Below are 12209 nucleotides of genomic sequence, written 5' to 3' on the forward strand. Positions count from 1 at the left end.
CAGAACTTGGGATGAAACTTGCCCGAACCTGTTCCAGAACGGTGCCGCTGCAGGTTATTTTCATCCTTGCGGTTCGAACCGGGCCAGACGGTTATGTAAGCCTCGTGGTTCTAGACCCAGATCTCGGTGTCCAGAACCGCTGGCAGCGCTGCGGCTCATCCCATTAGCGGGTTATTTTCGGAGCGTCGCTGATTCTCCAGAACCTAAGCGGGTTACACACAGAGCTGTGACTTCTGCTCTGCGGTCACGGCAGCCCGGTTCTGCCGCTCTCTGGGTCCGCGGTACCGGAGCTGCTGCCATGGGGAACCATGGCTCCAACCTGGACGACATCCTGGCCGAGGACATGCACCACTGGTACAACAAGTTCATGAAGGAGTCTCCGTCCGGACTCATCACGCTGTTCGAGCTCAAAGCCATCCTCAACCTGAAGGGCATCACGGAGTACGCCAACAGCTACGTGGAGCAGGTCTTCTTCACCTTCGACATGGACGGGGTGCGTGCGCAGGCTGGGGGAGAGACAGGGCTTCCTTAGGGCTGATGGTTGGGGTTCCTTAGGGCTGATGGTTGGGGTTCCTTAGGGCTGATGGTTGGGGTTCCTTAGGGCTGATGGTTGGGGTTCCTTAGGGCTGATGGTTGGGGTTCCTTACGGCTGATGGTTGGGGTTCCTCTGGGCTAATGGTTGGGGTTCCTCAACCATCTGTCCAGAACCCGGTTCTGCAGTCAGACCTGCAGAACAAGCTGATCAGAGCTGGTTCTGCTCAGATCACACTCAGTGAAGCAGAACCATGCCTGGTTCCAGCAGAGCAGCTCTGAAAACTACAGCAGTTTTAAATCTGAGGCTCATGGAACTGTGATGGTTCGCTACATACATGAAAACAGGACAAATGTAGATCTATCCAGAATGTTTCATAATGATGGAGGTGTTAGAGATCAGAACTGGGTCAATGAGAAGGTGACTGGATTCTGATATGGATGGATGGATTTTTATTCTTTGATCATATTAATATAAAATCCCTCAGATTGTCTGTCATATAATCAGAACCATCAACCAGAACCACTGCTGTGCTGTGTTTGGGTTTGGTAACTGGAAAAACTGCATTGGCTCTGGTCCTGGATTCTTTCATCAGAGGTGGACCGGACTGGACCGGTTCTTCATATTACAGAGTACTGACTGGGTTCCTGATTCCAGAACCAAACAGAGTTATAAACCTGAACAGAACCGGGTCACTAACACGGAGTAATCACTACGGTCCAACAGAGCCAAATGACCTCTGACCTCCAGCTCAGCGGTCTACTGATTGGACCTGAACAGCATCTCTGAGTGAAACCAGAGAACGTTCAGGTCCAAACCCAGTTCTGCTGTCCACCGAAAGCTGCTCAGTAAGGTTCCTCCAGGGTTATGGTTCTGTCTGCAGGAACCGGGCCTGGGTTTTATGGGTTCTAACGTCCTGGGTTGTGTCTGCAGGACGGCTACATTGACTTTGTGGAGTACATCGCGGCCATCAGCCTGCTGCTGAAGGGAGAGATCAACCAGAAGCTGAAGTGGTACTTCAAGCTGTTCGATCAGGACGGGAACGGGAAGATCGATAAGGACGAGCTGGAGACCATCTTCACGGTGAGGCTCTCTTCTTCTGCATTTAAAAACCCAAAGCATGTTGGAACCTCCAGGCTTCCGTAGCAGCTCCCTCACTCAGCTAATTTATGTATCAAACCATCAGATTAAATCCACCTAAACCGTAAAACTCTGCCACCTACTGGCAGAAAACGGCACGCACCTGCAGCCAGCAGGAACCTGAAATCCAGGGACATTACATTACATTAAGAGGAAACCGTCCAGAACCTTCTGATGACTCGGGAGGTCAGAGGTCATCCTGAAACATTCACTACTGGCCGCTCCGTTCTCTAAGCTGCTTGTTCTTTGTTCAGGAGCTGAAAAAAGTAGAAAAGTAAAACCGTCTGAGCTCCTTAAAACCACCTTAAAGACCTGAACAGCAGATTAATCCTAATCTATCAGGTAGAAATGGTACACAGAATTTATTCAGATTATCTCTGGAGTTCAGCTTCTGCTGGTCGGTTCAGAAGCTCCACTCAGGGTTTCCCTCTACGGGCTGCTGTTTGCAAAGTTAACGATAACAGCAATAATTTGACTTAAGTTATAAAAGAAGTAAACGTGACTTCATTAAGTCACATTTTAACCATGTTATTCATTAATCTGTAAATGTCAGTTTCAAATATTTAGCTTGCTAAATAAAGATTTTGTTTGAAGCTAAATATCAGCTTGTTAACTGTTTAACTCAGTAACTAAATATTTAGTTTGAAGCTAAATATTTAGATTTCTATTTAATTTGAAACTTTATAGCTACCAAGAAACTATTTATTTTGAAGAGAAATGGTTACTTTGCTAACGAGTATGACGCTAAATAGCTTCAAATTAAGCTAAATAGCTTAATTTATTTAGCTATTTATAAAAAGCTAAATAATTTGTTAATTTGAAGCTAAATAGTTAGCAGACAAAATATTTATTTTGAAGACAGTTTCTCGCTAACTAGTTTGAAGGTAAATATTTAGCTTGCTAACTAAATAATTAGCTTGATAACTTAATATTTACTGTGAAGCTAAATATAGTCCAGAGTCCAGCGGTTCTGGACGGTTCTGATCGGTCATACATGGGGACGCTTTCAGTTTTGGAGACTTTTCTGGCCTGGTTCTGATGAGTGGAGCGAACAGCTGTCTGCTCCTCATCTTCCTCACTGCTGAAGGCTAAAAATAAGAATCGAGTCCAAAGAGAAAGGAGAGAAAGTTCCTGAAGATTTAAGGAAATCCAAGTCAGCAGCCAACAGAGATTAACTCTGAAATTAGCCTGGTGCTAATCTGCTGAATGAACTCCCTGTACTCAGAGTCGTCTGGTTCACCAGAACATCATTGGAACCACCTGGAAGGCTTTGCTGTTATTTATAATCAGTTTTAATCTTTTATTATCTGATTTAATCACAGATTCCAGCGGTGGGCTCTGCTAGCTAAAATGTTAGCTGTGCTAACCCTACAGCACAACTCATAAACATTAGTTCTGGTAACGCTAAAGTGCTTCACCAGCATGATAATTAGCAGAAAGCTAATGCTGAAGCGCTAATTCAACCATGTTGAAACAAACAATGTGTCGATGACAAATCAGAGATTATATCTCTCTCCACAAAGTCCAGGAACTTTATTTGGCTAAGCTAAGTGCGCTAAACAAACAATTAGCTCTGCTATTAGCGGGTTAGCCTCGCTAATAGCGAGGCTAACCCTTGCTATTAGCGAGGGTTAGCCCTCGCTAATAGCGAGAGAGCTGTCAAGCTGGATGTTTGATGGACCAGCAAGAGGTTCCTTCATTCTGATTGGTTTGATGACGGGTCAGAATCAGAACCAGAACCCGTCTCTGTTTGAACAATGTGTTTGTCTCCCCCTGCAGGCCATCCAGGACATCACCCGGAACAGGGACATCGACCCGGAGGAGATTGTGACACTCATCTATGAGAAGATTGACGTGAAGGGTGAAGGTAAGAACGGCACTCCTCTTCCCGTCCAGAACCGGACTGGTATGGCACCTGACCTCTGATCTCTGCCCCCTCCCAGGTGAGCTGACACTGGAGGAGTTCATCGACGGAGCCAAGGACCACCCAGACATCATGGACATGCTGCGGAACCTAATGGACCTGACGCCGGTTCTGGAGATCATCGTCAAAGGCCGCCAGCCCGCTGTTGAGAACTGACCAATCGCTGCGGCCACTCCAAATCGACCAATCACACGCCAGACTCTGGGAGGACTCCTAAAATCAACCCATCCACACTAATCAAACCCACAGAACTTTAAATGGAGCCCAGCAGCCGTCCAGTTCTGACCCGACTCAGGAATATGTCTGGATTTTCGGAAGCTGCTGCTGCGGATCGGACTTTCCGCCATGATGGATTTCATATGGCCGGATGTTTTTACCTTTCACAAAAACATTTCTGCACTCATCTCTGAACAGTATATTTAGTTAAAAAAAAATTATCTTAAAATATTTTCAACATTCCAGATGTTCAGTAACTGAAGGTCCAAAATTAAAAGTGTTTTTACAATATTTCTTAAATAATGAAAACATTTATCAACAACCACAAATCAAATATACAAATCTGCTTTTAAAAAAACAAACCATTAATTCTACAATCATAAAATATTAAGTCAAACCATTTCCATGTTTAGAAACTGATCAGAGGATAAATTCTTTTTAGAGTCCGATTTATCTTGCGTAGCGTCAGAAGTTTATCGGCAGGTCTGGAATCAGTTTGTTAGCTCACCAACAGAAGCTAACTGCTGCGGCTGTCGCACACCTGATTAACGTTTCCCATTCAAGGTCACAAACATGAAGTGATGTTTCTGAACAAAATGTTGAGTTCACTTTAACTCACAGATAATCGTGAATTATGACGGCTCATTTTAAAGGCTAACGAGTTGCTAGCAAACAGCATCATCTGACTGTTTCAGATTTGGTATGTGAATGTTGGCGACTGGGAGGTGAGCAGAGGGAAGTTCAGACTGAAACTGGAGCCTCAGCAGAGTCACTAGTGAATGGTGCATCAAGCAGGTGTCAAAGTCAAGGCCCGGGGGCCACATCTGGCTCACCATAGCTTTTTCTGAGGGACACATGAACAGAACCTTCAGGATATTCAGGATAACAGTTGTTAGCTTAAATAGTCTCATTTAATCAAAGCAGTTTTATCAGTTTACTGCCAGATACTCTAGGTTTTTTTATCTGCTGTCGTAGAAACTCCTGTCTAATCAACAGATTCCCAAATGTTTTCATGCTAATGTAGAGTTATGAGTTTACTGCAAATTTTCCACAAGAACAGTTAAAACATTATATTTAAGTGATATATAATATCACTTAAATATATAACAGCCTGACTTGATGCTATAATTCATGATCGATACAGCGAGAAACAAAGGGTCACATTTACTGTCAAACATGAGCACAAATATGGCTTAATCTCTAAATTATTCTTTCTAAATTAATTTTGATTGCAAAAAAAAAAAAAAATCATAAAATTCTGGTGAAACTGATCAATGTCAGAACAGGGGACAATATTTCATTTTAAGAACTTATGGATTGTAGACCGTTATTTATTAATATCAGTTTTTAGTGGGTTTCACATATTCAGGTTATACATCCATGATCTTTATGCGACTCAGAGTGAAACTGAGTCCGACTCCCTGATGCAGAGCAACACGTCTGTCCAGGTCAGATGATCCACCTCCTTTGCTTCTGCTGCTCCTCCTTAAAGCTCTAAATATTAAACATGTCACCAAAAAACACCCAGAGTCTAATTCAAACATTTAAAGACACGGGATATCCTGATACCTGCTGCTCTGAACCAGTGCATGGAGTTCAGAGCAGAACCGGGTCAGAGCAGAACCGGGATATCAGAGTAAAACAGCGCATTGTGCTGCTGTAGACAGAAAAAAAAGTAAATTTGCACCAAAGAAATTTCAGAAATGTTCTAGGAAAAAAAATCTGAGTTTCAAAAATTTACAACTTTTAAAAATTTGTCTAGTTTTTTTTTCTGAAAAATTTTAGGTTAATCTCAGTTTTTGGCAGAAATATAACATTTTTAAAATGCAGTAATTTCCTTGTTTTGCTGGAATTTTTTTTTTTAATTTTGACTTTTTCAAATTCAGAAATTTCCTCTTATTCCGTTTTTTTAAAAATCTGAAGTGTACTCTTTTTTTTTTATCTACATTGGCCGCTGCTGTATCGGACGAAAACCCGGAAGTCTTTAGATAAACACACGAACGTCACAGCTACTGACATCTAGTGGTCAACACGGAAATTACGATTTGTTTTTTCCTTTTGCTGTGAATTTAAGTTTATAGAAAAACCCAAACTGTGGCCTTTAGTTTGAAGAATTAATTCTGTCATTTCCTCCACATTTAGCCCCGCAGTATATTTATAGTTGATGTGCAGCAGCAGGAGGAACTCAGATAAAAACACCTGATTTTATTCCTCAGCTTGGAGTGCTGATGATGATGATGAGGTGAGGAAAGTTACAGCTGTTAACTGATCTTCATTCAGTCTCGATATAACAAAACAAATTTTTTATTCAGAATGAAAACTGTGACTGTTTTGTGTTTCTGTTGCCTTATTAATAAAGTTTTTAAACAAACTGGGTGTAGAACGTCAGCTGCTTATGTCTTATTACATTTCTAATCAGTTTCACTGAAAATCTGATTAATTACACTGTAAAGGAAACAGATCAGTGAAACTATGACTGGAAAACTTTATGCAGACGACGGTCTGATTTCCACACAGAACAGAAAAAAACCCAGACGTTTGATTAGCTGCTGCGATCACAATGAACAAATCAAAATGGAGGAAGGAAACAACCGTGTTAAACTTCTCAATGAGCAGAACAGGAAGTGCTTTTATTTTGATATTCTCAGCAGGAAGGTTTCTTGTAATGTAGCAGCTAGCTTAGCAGTGAGAGGTCAGAGGTCAGAGATGTTTATTTGGTTCTGAAATGATCCAAGTCATTAAATAAAGCGTGGAAAAACTGGCAGTAAGACTCGAGTCTCAGACCATGAGTCCGAGTCGAGCTTCAAGTCCGAGTCGACTCTCATCTTTAGACTGAAGTCAAACAGACACTGAAGGGAGATGAACCGTTTATTCAAATCATTTTTCCAGCAGCTGTTTGGTCCAAGTCTTTAACAAGTCGTCTGTTCTGCTGCCAGGTCTTCATCCTCCTCCTCTTCCATTCAAGCTGTTGTCATGGTGATTATTAATGTCTCAGCTCAACGTCAACCAGAACCAGGTAAGTCCGTTCTCTCCTGGTCCCCAGTAGTTCTGTGTGTGTGTGAGAGTGAGGTTGCCCCGCCCCCTGTTGACCATGTGACCTCAGAGCTGTTTGTGTTTGTCGTCGCTGCGCAGCAGAGTGGCGTAGAGCCGCAGGAAGGAGTAGCTGACCCCCAGGGCACAGTACACAGAGGTCGCCAGCAGGGGGAGGAACGGAAGCTTCTGTCGCCACGGCGACAACGGGAAGACAAACTCGCAGGAGATCGCCACGGCAACCAGCCCCAGCAGGTAGGCAACCTCCATGGGACGGAGCAGAGAACCCTGAGACCTGAGAAGAGAGTAATCTGATTACATTCTGATGTCAGCCAGGTGTGTGTTCACCTGGAGAGACCAGGTGTGTGTTTACCTGTGCAGGTTTCCCAGGGCAGTGAAGGAGTAGATGGTGAACATCAGCATCAGACACACCTTGATGATCATCTCTGGAAAACATGCAGGAGAAACTCAGATGGTCTCTATTCTTATTATTACTAATTATTATTATTATTATTATTAACACTCAGATGTAAATAATAATAATAATCCTGCTGAATTATGACTCAGGTTAATGATGGAAAAGTCGGATAAAATGCGGCTAAATAAGGCTCTCCTGTTTATCGATCAGTAAATTAGCTGATTATTTCATTGATCAATCTGATTAATGGTTTCATACTGGAAGTGTCGTCAGCTCAGTGAGCTTTTAACTCTCTGTAGGGCTCCGGGCTGAAAGGTCTCCAGCTGCTGCACCAAAACATTTCAATGTCTAGGAAACATGAGTTGGCCTACAGGAAGTGATGTCATCACGCTTTGAGAGCATCTGGCTGCTGAGTTAATCTCTTCATATTTCTGGATTTTCATAAATGAAAAACTGATCAATTTCCTCTTATTGATCAATAAAGTTTTGTGATGACAGCTTCCCGTTTACCTGCAGGGGTGAAGAGCAGCGGGAACAGGGAATAATGTCCGGTGGTGGCTAGGACCAGGAAGATCCTAGCATCCTCTCTGCTCTCCACAGCAAGGATGCTGCAGGGCGACACACACAGGAGGGTTAATACAGGGCAACAGCGCCCCCCGCTGGGGTAGCCAGGTCAGGCTGGCAGATTCCAGCACAAAAACACAAAAACAGAACTCCACAAACCCAACTCTCATTACTTAATAAATTCTAGACATTTCAAAATGAATGAACTAGATTAGTGTCATTCCACCAGCTGACTCCGCCTCATGCTGGACTCTGACTCCGCCCCCTGCGGTGACGTCTGACCTGAGCGGCAGCACGGCCAGCAGGATGGCTTTCTCGTGAACGTGCCAGCCAAACAGGAAGGAGGCCAAAGCGCAGAGCAGCAGGCAGCGCAGGAAGGCCCGGTTGCCACGGCGACGACGCCAGATGGAGACCAGCGCCGGCTGCAAAGAGGAAGAAGGTTTCAGCGAACGGTTCTGGTGGCTGCAGGAGGGCCGGGTCGGTTCCGACTCACCAGGATGGCTAGCAGCGTGCAGAGCAGCGTGGCGGCCGGAGGGACGGACGGCAGGACAGCGTGGTGGACCTCCTGGACCAGCCCCCCTGTCATGGCAGCCCGGGGAAGCTCCGCCCCCTGCAGCAGCTTCAGACGGACGCCTGGAAGAGAACAGAGAGCGGTTCTGACCGGGTCGGGTCGGACAGGTCACGGAACCGGCTGCGGAGCGGCTTCCTCACCAAGCGCCGCCAGCGCCTTGTCAGCGCCGCTGTAGAGCGCCCAGGCGTTGGGGGCCCAGTAGGCGTGGCAGAGGCCCCGCCTGAAGGGGAAGAGCCGAGACACCACCTGGGACAGCTGGCCCTGAACGCACCACCAGCATCATCATCATCATCGGGTGTGAACAGAGCAAACCTCAGGTCTACAGAAGCTGACGGGTGCAAATATGCATCAAACAGTCGGAGCGATAAAAGTTTATCATCTGATGGTGATGTTGTGATAACAATAAGACTATTTATGAGCTGTTTTTCAAAACTAAAATCTTGATAATCATTTCTAAAACATTTTGATCTGCCTCACTAATTATTTATTGATAACCTTATTGAACAGGAAAAAAAATACTAAAAATAATCCTGACAATAAACATCTTTAACTGACATTTATTGTAACAATCAAAGTTCTGATCACAATAAATGATAAATGATACGATAATCGCCTCCCAGCAGCAAACACATAAATGATGCAAAACAAACAAAAACAAGGAAAAACTAGAAGAAATAAAAAAGGGAAGATGCCATAAATACCTAAACATGTAATTCTCCACAGAGCAGAAATTCTCCAGTAATACTGTAGACAGTAAAACTGTACAGAATGTCTGAAAAATACATGCAACTTTCATCTGGACATCCCGTTTTAACAGAGGGTCAGGTTCAACCCTGTGCCGGCTCCCCCTGGTGGCCTGGAGGAGTCTGCAGCATTTTCTATTTGGTTATTCCTCAGGTTGCAGTCGTGTGTCCGCAGCTCGTTCTGCAGTTTGATGCTTGTCTGAATGGTACTCACCATGGCAACGAAGGGGCCGAAGGACAGAGCGAAGATGGAGACGACAATGCCGCCCAGCGCCAGCAGCCGCAACGGAGCGAAGCTGCTCCACCTGATGGAGCCATCTGCAGGAGAACAAGGAGCATGAGGAGACTGAACCAGACCAGGACCGGGACCAGGACCAGGACCAGAACCAGAACCAGAACCAGACCTGGCCGGTCCAGGATGAAGCAGTAGCTTCTCAGCAGGAAGATCCCGTAAGCCGGCGCCACGTACAGGAAAATGTGCTTCAGGTTGAGCAGCACGGCGAACAGCAGCGCCCCCTGCAGGTGGCGAGACTGAGCATACAACATCCATTAGTCACTTCCTCCTGATAGCAGGCCCTTCAAAATAAGAGTCTACCTGCAGGTGTCTGGCCACAGACAGCAGCAGGAAGCCGAACAGGAAGCCGTTGTACTGGAAGTGGATGTCTGACAGGAAGCATGAAAGAAAACACTTCTGATGATGTTATCACCTGGACGCCAGGTTCTGGCTCCCTGGGTCCTAGGGAGCAGAACCTTCCGGACCCCCAGCAAAGGAAGGATACGGTCGACGATGAGGAGACCGAAGTTCCAGAGCAGCAGCACAGCGAGGACGAAGGACGGCCGGCTCAGAACGTCCTGTGGAGCCTTCTGCACTCGAACGCACCGGCAGCACCTGGAGGACAGATCCGACCCGATTCAGCAGAAGAACCCAACCCAGAACCGACATCGACGGCAACTCCAGAAAAATCAGATCTGGGAAAGGCGGGACAAGTCAGAAACCGACCAATGAGAGCCAAGAGAGAGAGCAGGAAGTGGAGGCTGTTCAGAACCAGGAAGTAGGTTCTGCTGGTCTCTTCCTGTTCAAGGGGAGTTTTTCCTCTCCACTGTCGCCAAATGCGTGATCAGAGGGAAGGATTGGTGTGAAGGGTGTTTAAAGTGGGGTCCTTGGGCCATATGTGGCCCTCTAGTTGATTTAAGATTCTGATTCTAAACTGGATCAGAACCAGCCTGCAGTCAGGAACTCTGGATGCTGACAGACTATTTTCATCTACAAGGCGACAAAATCTGAAAATGACTTTGAAAACTTTAAATAAAACTAATTATTTCTCATTTATGAAGCAGGTTTCTGTAATAATTAAAACTATAAACATGGAGAAACCTTTCCTCAGTTTCTGAGCTCATTAATACAGAAAGCAGTTTAAATCACACTGAGCCTCTGTCCTGTTCCTAAGACAGTAAATATGTAAAAACCAAGAAAACAAACCAAGAAACGAGTAAACTCTAATCCTGTCTTGTAGTGACGCATCATAAAAACCCTGTTCATGTTTTAGATCCTCGGTCATTTCCAGAGCTTCATCCTGCACTCAAACCTTCAGTCGCCATGGTTACGAAGTGGGACATCTGGACTCACTCTCTGGCTGCGTAGATGAACAGCAGGTCGGTGCAGACCACCGACAGCCTCTGGAACAGAACCGTGGCCGGGCTGGCGTAGTTCAGGTTGTCCAGCCGTAGCATGTCGCCGTCCCAGCGGCGCGCCGCCTGCGCTAGGCCCCGCTCCAGCCAGGCGAACAGCGGCGGGTAGTCCAGCGTCCACTCCGACGAGTTCTGGAGGCAGAGCAGCGGCAGTTAGACAGCGGTGGAGTCCGGGTTCTGCCCGGTCCGGGCCCTGAACACGGACTGACCTCATGGTACCACCGGGACAGCGGCAGGCTATAGGTGATGGCCAGCCAGTTCCTGTGGACCTCAAAGTCTGTGGAGTGACTGGACACAACAGAACCATCAAACTGGAACTGGGTTATTTTAATCAACTTTAAAACGCTGCTTATTACGTTTTTAGTGTTTTTTCCCCCCCAATACTAACGTCAGTCCAGAATAGTTCTGGCTCAGTCCAACCCAGTTATCAGCACACACTATCATTAATAACATTCAAGTCAGTTTAAAACTTTCTGAACCGAATTAAACCAATAAATTAACTTTTCGCGAACATTAAATGTTTTTCTGACTCTTTCAGTCAAACAGCGCCATCTTCCGGCTGATCAGCTACTCTTGCTTCAGGTAAAAACACGTCAACTTAAACTCAGAATAAACTTTGATCAATTTTAATCAACAATTCATTATATAATATTTTATACCTTCAGACCAACTCTAACAAACTTCACATTTATAATTTTAAACATTAATATTTAATTTTAAACATTTAGAAACAGGTTGCTCACTGCTAGCAGCCGGTTAGCCTGGTGCTAAAAATCAAACCCGTAGGTGTGGACTAGAACCGCGGGAAGGCAGCAGCCCACGCAGGACTGTTTCCACTCACTAAGCGTTGATGAAGAGACATTTGAACAGAGAAACTCCCACAGCTAAAGCCGTAAACCAGCTCCAGCTCTCCGCTGGCGCCGCCATGACAGTCAGTCAGGGGGCGGGACTGGTTGAAGGCGGAAACTTTATTGACACCAAACATTCGGACATAACAGTACCGAGGTTCGGCCTGCTTCCGGTCTGATAAATACATCAGCTGTCTTATTGTCACTTTAACACTTTGTAACACAGCTCTCTTCATCTCCTTAAACGTTTTCGCCACTTTAGATGTTTCTCACTAAAACAAGTTTTGTGGTACGTCATCAAACGCGTTCAATGTTACCAAATAACTTTTTATAGTCAAATAAAACCATCATGTTGGCGGATTGTAATTAATTTCTGCAGGTTCAACGGGTTATATGAACTTTAGAATAAAAGTTATTTATTAGCAAAGTTTAAGTTCCTTATTTTATCCAACGTTTTCCATTTAATCAACTCTGTTTTATTTATTTTTTTAATATCATATTCCGATATTGACTTGACCTATCAGACTTATTTGT

General features: G+C 44.9%; 2 protein-coding genes across 2 annotated transcripts; one reads left to right on the forward strand and one right to left on the reverse strand.

Annotated features, from left to right (window-relative positions):
- Positions 1 to 4: 4 nt before the first annotated feature.
- guca1d (guanylate cyclase activator 1d) lies at positions 5 to 5479 on the forward strand. The gene is made up of 4 exons (XM_032576190.1): positions 5 to 493; positions 1466 to 1615; positions 3452 to 3539; positions 3616 to 5479. Exons 1-4 carry the CDS (start codon positions 299 to 301, stop codon positions 3750 to 3752), a joined length of 570 nt encoding a protein of 189 aa, XP_032432081.1. The 5' UTR covers positions 5 to 298; the 3' UTR covers positions 3753 to 5479.
- A 929-nt stretch (positions 5480 to 6408) lies between these two features.
- On the reverse strand, positions 6409 to 11773 carry alg8 (ALG8 alpha-1,3-glucosyltransferase). Its single transcript, XM_032576180.1, has 13 exons — positions 11669 to 11773; positions 11037 to 11115; positions 10766 to 10959; positions 9918 to 10027; positions 9734 to 9801; positions 9543 to 9669; positions 9353 to 9456; positions 8536 to 8656; positions 8318 to 8457; positions 8107 to 8246; positions 7771 to 7868; positions 7216 to 7288; positions 6409 to 7137 (listed from the first exon to the last, which is right to left on the reverse strand). The coding sequence occupies exons 1-13, from the start codon at positions 11752 to 11754 to the stop codon at positions 6912 to 6914; spliced, it is 1566 nt and encodes a 521-aa protein (XP_032432071.1). The 5' UTR covers positions 11755 to 11773; the 3' UTR covers positions 6409 to 6911.
- Positions 11774 to 12209: the final 436 nt, after the last annotated feature.

Source organism: Xiphophorus hellerii, chromosome 11, assembly GCF_003331165.1.
Source record: "Xiphophorus hellerii strain 12219 chromosome 11, Xiphophorus_hellerii-4.1, whole genome shotgun sequence".
Lineage (NCBI taxonomy): Eukaryota > Metazoa > Chordata > Actinopteri > Cyprinodontiformes > Poeciliidae > Xiphophorus > Xiphophorus hellerii.